Here is a 14,084-nt window from a genome sequence, read left to right as displayed (position 1 = left end):
GGGGGGGGGGGGTAGATTTAAGGGGATATTCATTATCTCTTCCACACGGTCCCCCTTCTGAACTTTTCTGTCTTCTAAGCCAATAATTTATACCATTTTGAAATGTACTTTCAGTCCATTGAAGTTTAGAATCCTAATTGATATAATTAGTACTCTCTTTATCTAACACTGTAAGTTGAAATTCAGTGAACATTACCCAAAGTAGAAAGGATGAAAAGAATAATACCTGAAGTTACTTAGAAGCTGCTTCCTGGCCCAGAGGGATTGAAAGACAGTGCTGAAATGAGTCTATTTCTTATCTTTGGCTGGAAAGGAAAGGCCATGAGCACCAGGGCCCAAGGTCACTGTGGTGGTTATGAAAGAAGACACTATCATTATGCACAATTGTAAAGATAAAAACTGTGGGCATCTTGCATTATTCTGCTTTGAACTGCTGCTTTCTAGCGCTCATTGTAAATACAAAAAGTCTTTAATGGCTCCCTTATATCTCACACAAAAGGATCCTTACTTACAGCCAGCTGTTTGGCAATTATATTTCTGTGGAGTTAGTATAATTTGACATTAGTACTGCCTAAGGGAAGAAGGGGATGACATTGTTCTAGGATCTAAGAGCAGGGAATAGTAATGGAGGACATTCCCATTTTGTAAGTAAATGGGCTTCCAAAGTTTATCTTGAAGCCCATAGTTCTGAATTCAAAATGCATTTTCTCATAGGAATATCATTTTTCAGTTATTAGAGTACCACAGAAGTTTTCCAATACCAAAAAAGTAATATAGTACAAAAGAAAATGCTTCAGGGCCAAGAAAGATTTGTCTGAAGGTTCTAATTGAGAAAATCATCAGTAAAATCTTCAGGGAAGAGGCAACCTTAAGCAAAGCTTCAAGTGGGGAAGGGAAAAGGAAAGAGGCGTATTTCAGATAGCAATCGAAGACACAGCATTTTAAATTTCCTGTGAAGAAGAATGAGTATCTAGCATGAGTTGAGGAGACACATAACTCAGGATGGGACTGTGAATGCCATCGTGGGGTTTGGATATGCAAGCCACTCAAGATTTTTAATGAAGAGGATGGTGTGATTAAACATAGCTCTAACAGTTATGTGAAGAATGCTTTGAAATTGAGGACATAATTACAACAGAGATTGAATGGCTATTTGGGGAAGATAGAGAAGGAATGAAAGGTAGCCCCATATTTTGTAACTTTGTGGTCCAGGAAGCTGAAATCATAGCACTAGACAAGCTTAAAGGGAAGAGAATAGGCTCAGTGGTTACACTAAAGGATAGAAGATCCGAGACTGTTGTGGCCTTATAGTACAGCACATGGGCTACACTTAGGTTTCAGCAAAACTTGCCCACTGGGTGTCTATAACTGAAGAAAACTAATTATACTGAATTTTTGTACTTAGCTCTGAGTTGATTTTATATGTTTTTGGGAGATGTAGCCCTACATGTTGACACTGGCACCAGTAACACCAGAGTTGGTAAAGACAATGCATTCCAGTGTCAGATTCTGAGGTCAGAAACTTTGTTTAACAGAGGGAGCAATAATAAGGGAAGCATAAGGTTGTATTGTAGAATGTCTGAGAAAAAGAGCAGAGAAAAATTCTATTAAATGTGTTAAAATTATATCAAGTTTGACAAACTCATAAAATATGTCCTTAAGGGTATTGGGAAAGAGGAAAGGAGAAATGAAAGAGTATCCGCTCATGCTCAAAGAGAGAAATCAAGGAACAAGGGTGAGTTAGCAGGAAGAGTAGTATGGCAGCTACCAAGAGAGGTCCTTTGATCCCCAACCCTAAGCTCCTTCCAAGCTCCACCCCTTCCAAAGACAAATTCATCAAACCAACCAAGCCTTTGTACAACCTGGTTGTGTGGCTGAGAAGCACAGTACTCAGGAGTAATTAGAAATAGAGGAATATATGTGCCATGGCCTCTCTTACTCCCTGACCAAGATAGGATAGCAGACATAGTGTATCCAGGACATAACAGGTTTAGGTAGGTGGAATGGACGGCAATGCTTCAAGGATTATGTGGAGGTGATATTTCATTCCACCTAGAGCTAGATATTAGAGCATCAGGGCTAGATCAACCTTCTAGAAATTGGTTATTGGAAACCAGTACATTGAAAACTCCTACATTTAAATGAGGAATAAATGTGAGAAGTCTTTCACTCAAAATTAATGTTTGAATGTATTCACAATAAACAAAAACAATGGCACTAGACCACAGACTGTCCACCCCATAATATATTCAGAATGGGCTGCCCAACAGGCAGAGTCATAAAATTGCCTTTTCATCTTCAGAGTTCCTTATATAGGCTAGAGTTGACAAAGCAATTATAAAACTTGTCAAACAAAGTCTATATTCCAATCCTTGAAAATAGTTAGCAAAACCACAACATTTATCTGGTCACTATCTGGGATTCTCTGCTGCCCTCTTACATGGGTTCAGAGTCAATGTTCTAAGTTTCCATTGTCTCGGTGCTGAAGTACTATAAATGATTTGACCAATGTTCTCACTGTAGCTTTAACCCAGTGATTTCTTGTCCTTCACTCTGGGTAGGAAACAGTGGGAAAAAAAAAAAAGAAAAAGAAAGGGAGGGAAGAAAGCAAGAAGGAAGGAAGGATGAATGGATCAACTCTAAGGCTAAATGGAAACCAGAAAGAAGAAATAAGACTGAAGTTTTTCACAATAGAAACGAGTTAACAAGAAAAGAGAAGAAGTATATGTATATTACTTCTTCCCCAAAAGGGATATTACCTCATCCCTGACAACACAACAAATCTCAAAGCTGAAGAATTTCTTTTCTCCATGTCCTCCTGTTTAGCCACAGAAGGAAAGTAGACAGTTCATACATAATATATCCAAATGTGTCAACGCAAGCTGGACTCAGAATCTTGAAAGAAAGCTTAATAAATCATAATTTTGATTCACACTGTCCAAGAGTCTCAAAAATAAGATTCCATTTATAACTCTAAGCTTAACTTTTCAGCTATGCGTAATTTGACTCTGAGAGTGGGAGGAAACCATGCAGTATGTCGAGTTTGCTTCAGATCTTACCCCTCAGAACTACCTCATATGGCAGTAGTGAAAGACATTCTCTGTCTTTTATCACCTACATGATTAAATTCTTCATCAGTGAGCCAGTTGCTTAGAATGGGTACATTACTTTCCAGCTAAAAAAAAAAAAAAAACTGACACTAGCAGAGCTTGTCTTACTTGTGAAGCAAATGAACAGTTCCCACCCCCACCTCCCCACCCCCACCCCGTTCACCAAGGGTGGCCACCAGGTCAGCAGAGTGAGTTGAGGGAGTCAGATTCACACATCTGTCTTAGAGGTTTTCATTTCCACCGCACTATCAGAATAACCAACAGGAATATGTGCCAGATTCGCTGTCAAGCACTTTGCATGAAGTAACTCCATTTCATCTTCACGACTGTCAGCTCAGTATTTTCATGTTCACCACTTTAGATTTGAAGGAATTATGGCCCAAAAAGGTTAAATAACTTGTCCAAGACCACACAGCTAGTAAGTAGCAGAGCCAAGATCTGAGTGACCGTGGCTCTGGAGTCTTTACCTTACACTCTATACTAAAGTGTCTCCCCAACACAGCACAAAGAACACCAGGTTTGGAGACAGAAGACATGGAGTTGAGTTCTTCAAAAAATTCAGCTTTTCTAAGGCTCAGTTGTAGGATTAAAGGAGATGATATCATTTAAATATATACCTACCAATAAAGTGTTTTACAAATATAAAGGAACATTATTATTTATAAGCCTTGTAAAACTCATTCTCAACTTATATGCCATTTGTTTTACTATAATCTTGAAAAGTATATTACTATCATCTTCAGATGGTACATTCTATGTTATTTTCCTTTCTTTCTTTTTTAATTGAAAAGACTTGAACTTTTTGAAGATTTTTCTTTGAAGGACAAAATAATCATTTTTCTAAGAGTGGAAATATTGACAATTTTTTCAAAAGATCATTTTCTAGACCTATTAAAAATTGACTCTCTCACACTTAGCTAGATAAACAATAGAATTATTTCTTCAAATTTGGTTGCTGTATCAGTTTTCCATTGTTGCCATGACAAATTATCACAAACTCAGTGGCTTAAAACAACACATATTTATTATCTTTAGTTCTTTAGTTAGATAGGAGGAAAAAGTTCAAGACATCTATTGTATAACATGGTGACCATAGTCACCATATCAACATAGTGACTAAGCATTAACCAGGCATGTAATCACCTGTAATCACAAGGACTGGGGAAACTGAGGCAGGAGGAGCCAAGTTCAAGGTCAGCCTCAGCCACTTAGCAAGACCCTAAGCAACTTACCAAAACCCTGTTTTAAAATAAAAAATAGAAAGGGCTGGGGATGTATTTCAGTGGTAGAGTACTAGACTCAATCTCCAAAGGAAAAAAGAAGGAAAAAAGTATTGTATTCTTAAAAATTGCTAAGAGAATGGATTTTAAGTATTCACACCACAAAAAAATAAGCATGTGAGATAATATGCCTATGTTCATTAGTTGAATTTAGCTATTCCATATTGTATATATTTTTCAAAACATAATATTATATACAATAAATATAGACAATCTCTATTTGTCAATTTAAAGATTAAATCATTTTTAAATGATTTTTTAAAAGAAGTCTGACACAAGTCTCATTGCCATAAAATCAAAATGTCAGCAGTGTTGCATTCCTTTCTGGAATTCTCTAAGGCAGAATCTATTTCCTTGTCTTTAGCTTCTAGAGGCCACCTACATTTCTTGGCTAATGGCCCCTTCCTCCATCTTCATAGCTAACAATATAGCATGCCTCTGACACTTTTTTTTTTGAACTGATGCTTTATCAGAAGCATTTTTTATTGGTGCATTATAGTTGTACATAATGGTGGAATTTTTTATATATTAATACATGCACATAATATAACTATATAATTTGACCAATACCACTCTCATTCCACATTCCCCCTCCACTCTTCCTACCTACCCACAGATCTGACCCTTCTGCTATTATCATATCTCTTTCTGAGCATAGCCAGGAAAGGTTCTTTTTCTCAAAGACTCAGGAGATTAGATCAGGCCTTCCTAGATACTCTAGGATGATATCATCCCAAAATCCTTGATCTTGATCATATTTGCAAAGGTTTGGATTTGTTTTTTTTCATTTGTTTGTTTTGTTTTTGTTGTTTATCTAGGTTTGGGAGTTTTGTTTTTTGTTGTTTTTGTTTTGGGGCTTTTTGTGGGTTCTTTTTTGTTTTGTGTTGTGTTTGCCATATAACCCATTTCCAGGCTCTGAGGGTTAGAATGTAGCATCTTTGGGAGAACTGCCTTCCATAATTGTGAATGTTAGGGAAAAAAAAAAAAAAAAAAACCTCAACCTGTGATATTAAAAAGGCTTACCAAAGAACAAAAGTTTAAGAATGATGTCAGTGCTGCCTTCTGAAAACCTCTAAGTCAGAAGAACTATTAAGACACAGAGGAGATAAAGTCCAGCCAATGTGATTTCAAATAAACAAATTAAAAAAGCCTGACAACAGTGGGCAAGGGATGGGAATGACACATCCATACCAAAACCAAGGGACAGCCTGAAAACAGCCCAGAACAAGGCCAGGAAATATACTCATCACTCTTTTGGGAATGAAGAGCCTCCTTTCTGATCATAGTTTATCATGTTTTTTTGGAAAACTTACAGTCATATGTCATCATCTTAGACATCAAAAAAAAAAAAAAAAAGACCTTTTTACCCAAATTTTAAAAAACAACTCTACTATTTTTTAAAGATAAATTAAACAAATGAAAGAAGTCAACTCTCCCAAGCATTGGTTTTGTATCATTTGGGTGGCAACATGGATTATCTAAACGGTGTTGAAAAAGTATTGTCAGGGCACAGGTGGTGAAGGTTTCCATGTGCTCAATATTAGGAGCAGAAGGAATCCACAAGCCACAGAGATTGAGTGCTGATATCAGGAGCACACTTTTGTAGCTTGCATACTTCCCCATGTTATTACATTTTTCAAAAAGCCCAAGGGTGTTAGGTGCCATGAGGGTTGTCTGGCAGATATACTCAGGAAGAGTAACCACAACATCAGCGAGTCTCATTCCAGCCTATTTTATCATTTCCATAAAATTATGCCATCTTATACAATCATCAGGACTTCTAAGCCACCAAGAAACTGTGAACTGACAAGAACTAGCTTTTCGGAATAGCCCCCAAAACAGAACAAATTTAATTATTCTGAGGCCTACTTTTTAGGAGAGATTAACTTTGCTTTTAAAAATCTGTGTCCTCAAAGCACATGTATGACTCACAGTTAGATGCATATATTTCCATTTAGAGGACTTATTAGGTAGGGAGACAGGAACAAGGTCTAGATGTCAGGAAAAAAGTTACCAATGAACTAAGCAAGGGATCAGGGCCACCTGCATGTGTGAGGCCCTTGGTTCAATCCCCAGCACCACCCCTACCGCAACCCCTGCCTTCCCTCCCCGCCACCAAAACAAAAACTGCCTTTGTGTGAGTTCCTATTTTTGTAAGTTCAAAGAGCAAATATGGCAAAGTTTCTGTCCTTCAGGAGTTATGTTCTACTGAGGGAACATGAGTAGGGAGGGGGAGATAAAAACAGCCCTTTTTTATCTGCAGTTTTCTCTTCTAAAAATATGTGGGCATTAGACTAGATTGTAATGTTTCTCCTAACTCCTGGTGTTCCAAGAGAGAAGAGAGAAAACTTGGAAGGCTTAGCAGTGGTTATTTTGGTTGATATAAAAGAATTTTTTTTTGGTTGTTTACCATTGCCTTCTGATAGTTTTCTATAATGAACACGCATTACACATGAAATGGAAAAATGTTTAAGAAAAACAGTGGGGAAATTTTCCTTTCCATCCTGGGTGTTGGTTCCTGAAGGTGTCATTCCACCATCAGTAATGAGAGCTGTCAGTGGAAACTCCCTCATCCCTCCAGGGACTTGCTTATGATTACCTTTGCCTAATAAGGCTTCAGGGAAAATGCTCAGAGTCTTTCAGCCCTTTTCTTGTTACCTCTGTGTGGCCTGTTCTCTTTTCTTTGCACACTTGAAGGAAGCCCTTTCCTACCTGGGAATGTTCAGTCATCCCTCTCTGTCTTCCTCTCAGTCTCTATCTCTGTCTTTCTCTCAAACACAAGCACATGTATGATCACAGTTAGGTGCTTATTTTTCCATTTAAAGGACTTAGTAGTTAGGGGACGGGAACGAGGTCTAGATCTTAGCATGCTGACTTCTCCCCCTTCACAACATCTGGACTGAAATGTTACCTGCACAGAGGCCTTACCTGAGCAGTTTCACAACTTCATTCCTATTTATCACTCATTGTATCATTCTCCATATTTGCTATCAGATCTCTGCTCCTTTCTTCCACTTCTAATTCGTATGTATTTAGTTTCTTTACAAGCTTCTTATTCCCCCAACAAGTCTGAAGTCCATCCTGAGGATAGAGAAAGGTTTTTCTGAACACTGCTGCACCTCTGGGACTCAACAATACCTAATGCTTTTTAGGCACTCAATTAATATTGGTTGGTAAGTGGGAAAATGAACGAATAGCATGGCTTCTTTGTCCTCTCCTTGGTCAAGTTCTATTCCCATTCAGTCGTGGGCAGCAGCCAAGCCCTCTGCCAACTCAAAAAGTCAATTGTTAAATTTTCAGGGACTTTACAAGCTGGTTGTTAAGCCATTTGTGGCTTGAAATCAGCTCTGGTGAGCATACTTATACCACAGAAATCTGCAAATTGCTAAGTCAAGACTATTTTTTCCAAAGAGCTGGTTTACCAGCACACCACTGCTTTCATCTTCAAAATTCAACTGTAAATATTCATACAGCATGGTAAAAAGCATACCCCATAGGTTACTTAAAAATCTTTCAATAAAAATTTGCTTGAAGTTTTTAAAAAAATACCAAATACATGCTATACAATTATTTATCTGTTGAAAATACATGGTCCTTTTATAAGTTAAATTACGATCTGTGTCTCTGGTCATTTAAAGTTTTTGTGTCTGTTTTTCAGATCCTTATGTGAAGATTCATCTGATGCAGAATGGCAAGAGGCTGAAGAAGAAAAAGACAACAATTAAAAAGAACACACTTAACCCCTACTACAATGAGTCTTTCAGCTTTGAAGTACCTTTTGAGCAAATCCAGGTAAATGTCAGACATAATTTTGTTCCCCCATTCAATTTCATTTCTTCAGACCACACAAATGATACACACTGTTATCAGTGTCCGTGTCATGCTTTGAACTTCCATTCCTATTGCCCTGCACATCTGATGCTTGAGCCGCAGCAAGAGGCATATGACAAAATACACAGCACAGAACGTCAGCCAAAAACAGCTGTCCTTCTGCTCAACAGAAGCAAGGTTAAAAAAAAAAGAAAAGAAAATCAGCAGAACAACTTGGCTAACTCAAAAAGTTCATCTATGAAGTTTAAAAGTCAAGAGAAAATGAGTTTTCAGTCTTTATTCTCCAGCCATAAAAAGAAACTCTTCCTATGACATCTTTAGAACAAAAAAAGCAGAGATAAGAAGAAATTTTGAGTGATGCTAAATATGCAGTAACTTGAATTCTTATTAAAAGATAATTAACAAGAGAAAAAAATAGGCTAAGTTGTATCTTAGCTGTTTAAATTTGGCTTCCTATGACTGATTTGGAATAGATACATATTTTTGTAACAAAGGAGACTTAATTGTTTAAACAATTATGGTAGAAAGTAGCCAAAAGATCTTATAGTTAATGTATACAAATAAGATGCTATTTGTAGCCACAATGATAATATACAATACTTTTATTTAGGTATTTCAAAAAATACTTAAATTTTCTTGCCCCATTTTCACATCTATCAAAGGTCACATTCAATAGTTGTGGACTATCTTGCTAGTCTTTAATGGGTATCAGGAAGTCAAACTGCATAAAACAACACTATTTTTTACATTTTATTAAATAATTAATGTGGTTCTATGTTTGCAGTGGTATTAACAGTGGTACTAATTGAGGAATGTTATTTAATTTCAACTTATTGAGAAGGAAATTTCAACAGCTACCTGTGATTAGTAGAGCAGTTTTTATTTATTTATCCATAACTTAAAGGAGAAGAACAAACACAAATAAATAGAACATGGAAACTTCTAAATATTCAGAATAACAAAAATCAGCAAATCTTCATTTACTTTTAATCTTTTCCTAAAATATAGCATCTTATGAATGAAATACATTTTCATTTTCATTCAATGAAGAAAGCTACTACAATAGCTCAATTTATTGTATGTTATGTGCCTAGGTCCAAGTTAAGCACTCCATAGATAATCTCATCTTTATGATAACCTTACACATATGAATACTGTCCTAATTGTATCAACAAGCAAACTGAGGCTTAGAATTTCCTCTCATATATAAATACAGGAATAATAACAAAATTTATGTCAAAGCAAGATTATGCATATAAAAGCACTTGGAACAATCTAGCACATAGGAATACTCTCAAGAATTTTCATCACTGTTACTATTCTGCATTAATGTCATCTCTTTTTCAAATTAACATTGTCTTAAAAAAAGGGATTTAACAATAAGATTAAGTATATAAATCATCACTGTCCCACAGAACTCTCTGTGATGATGGAAATGTTTTATGACCCATGCTGCCCAATATGGTGGCCAACAACTGTCAACTTAGTCACTAATTGAGGAATGTTATTTAATTTCAACTTATTGAGAAGGAAATTTCAAAAGCTACCTGTGGTTAATAAAGCAGTTTTATTTATTTATTTATTTACTTACTTACTTACTTTAGTATTCATTTTTTAGTTGTAGTTGGACACAATATCTTTATTTATTTATCTATTTATTTATTTATTTATTTATTTAATGTGGTGCTGACGATCAAACCCAGAGCCTTGCACATGCTAGGCAAGCACTCTACCACTGAGCCACAATCCCAGCCCTATTTTTTTTTTATTTTTTAAGGAAGGTAAACAATCAGCAAAAGTTTATTGACAATTGACCACAATAGAAGTCTCCCAAAAGTTCTTTTTAACTGACATAGTGTTATTATCCAAAGAGAAAGTAGGGCAGTTTTAAATGACCAAAAATAAGAACTAACCCCAGCATCCTCAAATCAGTTCATGTACTTACATAAGCTTTCTCATACACATTTTTCACATGGAGGCAAATTATGCATAATTATTTACTTTCAACAGTTTTCATATAAATAAATGACATCACAAGGGACACTGGTTCTTAGTAGCCTGGACCTGTAAACCCACACTGCTTTGAATCCACTGGCAACCCGCTAAGATATCAATTTTCTTGAGGAATTTATTTTGCAGTATTTGTTCAGTGAATTCTTTTGCATTCCAAGACCTTATTCCTATGGAAACTAACACCTTGTGGCATTTTATTTTTTAATTCCACAAAACAAGACAAAGCAGGTCACTGAGATGAAAACTCCTCTTGTAAACTCTTCTCCTTTATCATTCTGTACTTTAAAAATAAATTTCAACTGCAAATCTCAGCAAATACAAATATATTGAAATTGAAGCATATTAAAAACAAGACATATTTGGGGTTTTTGAGGTAACATTTTAAAGCAAAGAGGGGGAGCCTGAGCCCAGTGGAGACTGCATCAGGCATGGAAAGAAGGAAATCTCTTCTGAGGGCATCTCTCCTTTCCTCCTCCTTGGGCAGTTGCTCTTTCCTCATCTTTGCATTTCCCTAGAGAAAATAATTGAATCTTTCATATGATAAAGAGTGTTTTAGGTTTTCCTGATCCGGGGGGTATAAAATTATCTCTCTGTATCCTGTCTTTCTCAATCCTTCTGAAATATATTATGAAAAAAAGCATAATGTGCTAATTTCCAAAATCATTTAAAATGTTACCCTCACCTTCCACCATAAAAAAGAAAAATAAACTGCATTATTTTATAATTATAATAAATTATAATTATAATTCAAGGTTATAATAAACCAAGACCATCAGAAGGATATTTTGTCTTCAGTGCCACTAACCAATTTATTACTCAATGGAATAATCGGGACTTACTGCAAACTCTGAAAACTCTTTGTGCATAACATCCCCCACCCCACTCTCTGAAATACGATTACATCCTGATGAACTTTCTTGGGACAAGTTCAGAGAATCGATAGCCAACAAATACCACCTTGTCCTTGGCTTCAGTACCAGCAGTAGATAGTAATTTTCTCAACAATAGAATCACTGCAAGGCAGCACAAGGAACACTGTCTCCTTTATTGCCAGTGGGTTGCATTTTACATTCTGAATTCCACTTTCAGAGTGATTGTTTTCTCTGTTCAGAAGATGTACGACAGTGTCATCTCTCAGTACATTGGGACAATAATTCAGTCTTCACTGTACAAAGTCCACAAAGGGCTATTACTCTGCTGGATCTTCATCTGGGCCTGGTGTTTATAATTACATTTTCTGCTCAGTTAGACTCTGACCACAAAATGTTATATGTTCTATTTTACTTTAAACTCTTCCTTTTTTCTTTACACTCAGTTTTTAGATAGGAGCCGTCACATATTTTGACTAAATAAATTCATTACTTAGAGAGAAGAACTGAAATGTGCTTTTAAAAAGTGTATCTTCTATACCATAATAATATGGGTTTGTTTTCATCAGTTCAGGCAGTCCAAAAAAACTAAATTTATCTTTACAATTTGATTAAATCATTGAGGTAAATCCTGTGTGGCCTGAAAGATAAGATCAATTTGATGTCAGTACACAGTAGTTACTTCATAACTGTTTATTGAGAGAATGTATGATAGAGAAAAAAAAACTTATTTTGTTACCATTTTTTAAAGACATTCACTATATTGCACATTTTATGTTCATAATCATGATTAACTGATATTCTATATTAGTTTCACATAAAATACTAGCTATTCCTTCCTGAAAAGGGATAATAAACACATGGCTACTTGGAGAATTTTAATCAAATTAATAGCAACAGCAAAAATGTCCTATTGCTAATGCTGGAATTCTCACTGAAGAGATAGGGGATTCAGAGGCTGATGTGACATGGCTCATGTAGTTTACAGCCCAGGATCTGGAAAACAACTTACTCATTCCTTATGCAATCTTAGACAGGTTAGATAGCTTCTCTTGACATCCTTATCTGTATAATAGCAAGTCAACAGGATCTACCATGAGAAATAATTGAGTTCATATATATGAGATTCAAGATAATGCAACGCACATAATAAAAATGAACATTCAAATACTGAGATTATGGCCATGATGATGGTGGTGGTGGTGATGAGGTAGCAGAGGAAAAATAAATATTGGACTCAAGTTTTCATGTGCAGGTAGGTCATTTTCAGTCTCATCCTGGTGGTTGTAGATTGATTCTTCTTATTTTTGTTCCCTTAGATCTCAAAGAAGCATTGTAATAGGGCTGTTTCTCTAGAGCAAGTGATATATATTCATTTTGTGCCCTCTTTCAGAAAGTGCAAGTGGTGGTAACTGTTTTGGACTATGACAAGATTGGCAAGAACGATGCCATCGGCAAAGTCTTTGTGGGCTACAATAGCACTGGCGCGGAGCTACGACACTGGTCAGACATGCTGGCCAACCCCAGGCGACCTATTGCCCAGTGGCACACCCTACAGGTGGAGGAGGAAGTCGATGCCATGCTGGCTGTCAAGAAGTAAAGGGAAGAAGAAGCCTTTCTGCATTTGCCCACATAGTGCTCTTTAGCCAGTATCTGTAAATACCTCAGTAATATGGGTCCTTTCATCTTTCCAGCCATGCATTCCTAACACAATTCAGTGGTACTTCAAATCCTGTTTTAATTTGCACAAATTTAAGTGTAGAGAGCCCCTGTGCCCTTCATCATACCACTGCCCTCCAAATCTACTCTTCTTTTAAGCAATATGATGTGTAGATAGAGCATGACGGAAATTATTTATTGTATCACACTGTTGTATATACCAGTATGCTAAAGATTTATTTCTAGTTTGTGTATTTGTATGTTGTGTTTCCTAATATGTGTATATCTAGATGTTTTTAATAAGATGTTCTATTTTAAACTATGTAAATTGACTGAGATATAGGAGAGCTGATAATATATTATATGGTAAATATAGTATCGTCTGCATTCCAGCAAAAATATCAACTTGTAAGGCACTAGTACAGTTAAACTGACATCTTAAAGGACAACTTAAACCTGAGCTTTCTATTGAGTCATTTGAGTACCAAGATACACTTCCACCACATATTCGGTGGGTGAATCCAATTTTGTAGAATTCCTTCACAGGCAAAATAGCATGATCTGAGCAGCATCCAGGCCGACCTCAAGGAAGCATAGCCACAAACCAGAATAGCATCTATCTGTACATTCTACAAAGCTAAAATCATGGCTTCACTCTTGTATTTGAGGAAGCAACAGAACAGGAGTCAATGAATTCACATTACTGCATGTAGAGTAATGACAGGATATGGTGTTCAGTGAGTATGCAAGGGCGTATGAGCGTGTGAGTGTATGTGTTTGTGTGCATGTGTGGAGCACACATTTGTTTGGGGATGGGTGGGGGAGGAGAAACTGAGGGGAAAAGTCAGCATTTCTGAAATATTGCCTATTTAAAAAGAAAAAAATAGCTCTCCATTATCACCTTTATACAAAATGTGCATCCTGTGAATTCTGTTCCAGATTTCACACCTATAATGATTCCAAAAGGTTTGCACATTAGACTTTGTAACAAAATATTTTATTATACAAAACCAGATTAGAAGGAATGCAGAATATTTTTAACACAGTAATCTGTGCTTATTACACAAAATTACTTTGTGGTAAACAGACAGTATTGTAATCCCATCAAAAGATAAAAAAAAAAACTAATTAGCCATAGTTCTGAATGCACTTCAATTAAGCCAAAACAGACAGCTAGTGATCTTTTTATATGCTCTTTTTACTTAAATAAGTTTTAATTTGTCCTTTAAACAAAGGTGAAACAAAACCAAGAACAAGTTCTAGAAAACTGAAGCAACCTCTTATGTACACTAGATGCTTGATTTAGGAGGAGTTTTTAAATG

The 14,084-nt window shown here is 36.1% G+C and overlaps 1 protein-coding gene and 1 long non-coding RNA gene across 4 annotated transcripts in view; one reads left to right on the top strand and one right to left on the bottom strand.

The window, feature by feature from the left end:
• The window catches only part of LOC125617227, a 161,989-nt gene extending 153,984 nt beyond the window's left edge, over positions 1–8,005 (bottom strand). Inside the window, exon 1 of the long non-coding RNA XR_007348152.1 lies at positions 7,319–8,005. This is a non-coding gene — a long non-coding RNA (uncharacterized LOC125617227). The remainder of the gene's footprint in view (positions 1–7,318) is intronic.
• The window catches only part of Syt1 (synaptotagmin 1), a 519,932-nt gene extending 506,011 nt beyond the window's left edge, over positions 1–13,921 (top strand). For all 3 annotated transcript variants that reach the window (XM_015482663.2, XM_015482662.2, XM_048804683.1), the window contains 2 exons: positions 8,049–8,182; positions 12,497–13,921. In XM_015482663.2, the coding sequence (XP_015338149.1) occupies positions 8,049–8,182; positions 12,497–12,703 (341 nt within the window). In that variant the 3' untranslated portion in view covers positions 12,704–13,921. The remainder of the gene's footprint in view (positions 1–8,048; positions 8,183–12,496) is intronic.
• The last annotated feature ends 163 nt before the right edge of the window (positions 13,922–14,084 follow it).

This window comes from Marmota marmota, unplaced genomic scaffold (genome assembly GCF_001458135.2).
Source record: "Marmota marmota marmota unplaced genomic scaffold, marMar, whole genome shotgun sequence".
Classification (NCBI taxonomy): Eukaryota; Metazoa; Chordata; class Mammalia; order Rodentia; family Sciuridae; genus Marmota; species Marmota marmota.
Note: the sequence above shows the minus strand (reverse complement) of the source record. Positions and strands in the feature narration are given on the sequence as shown.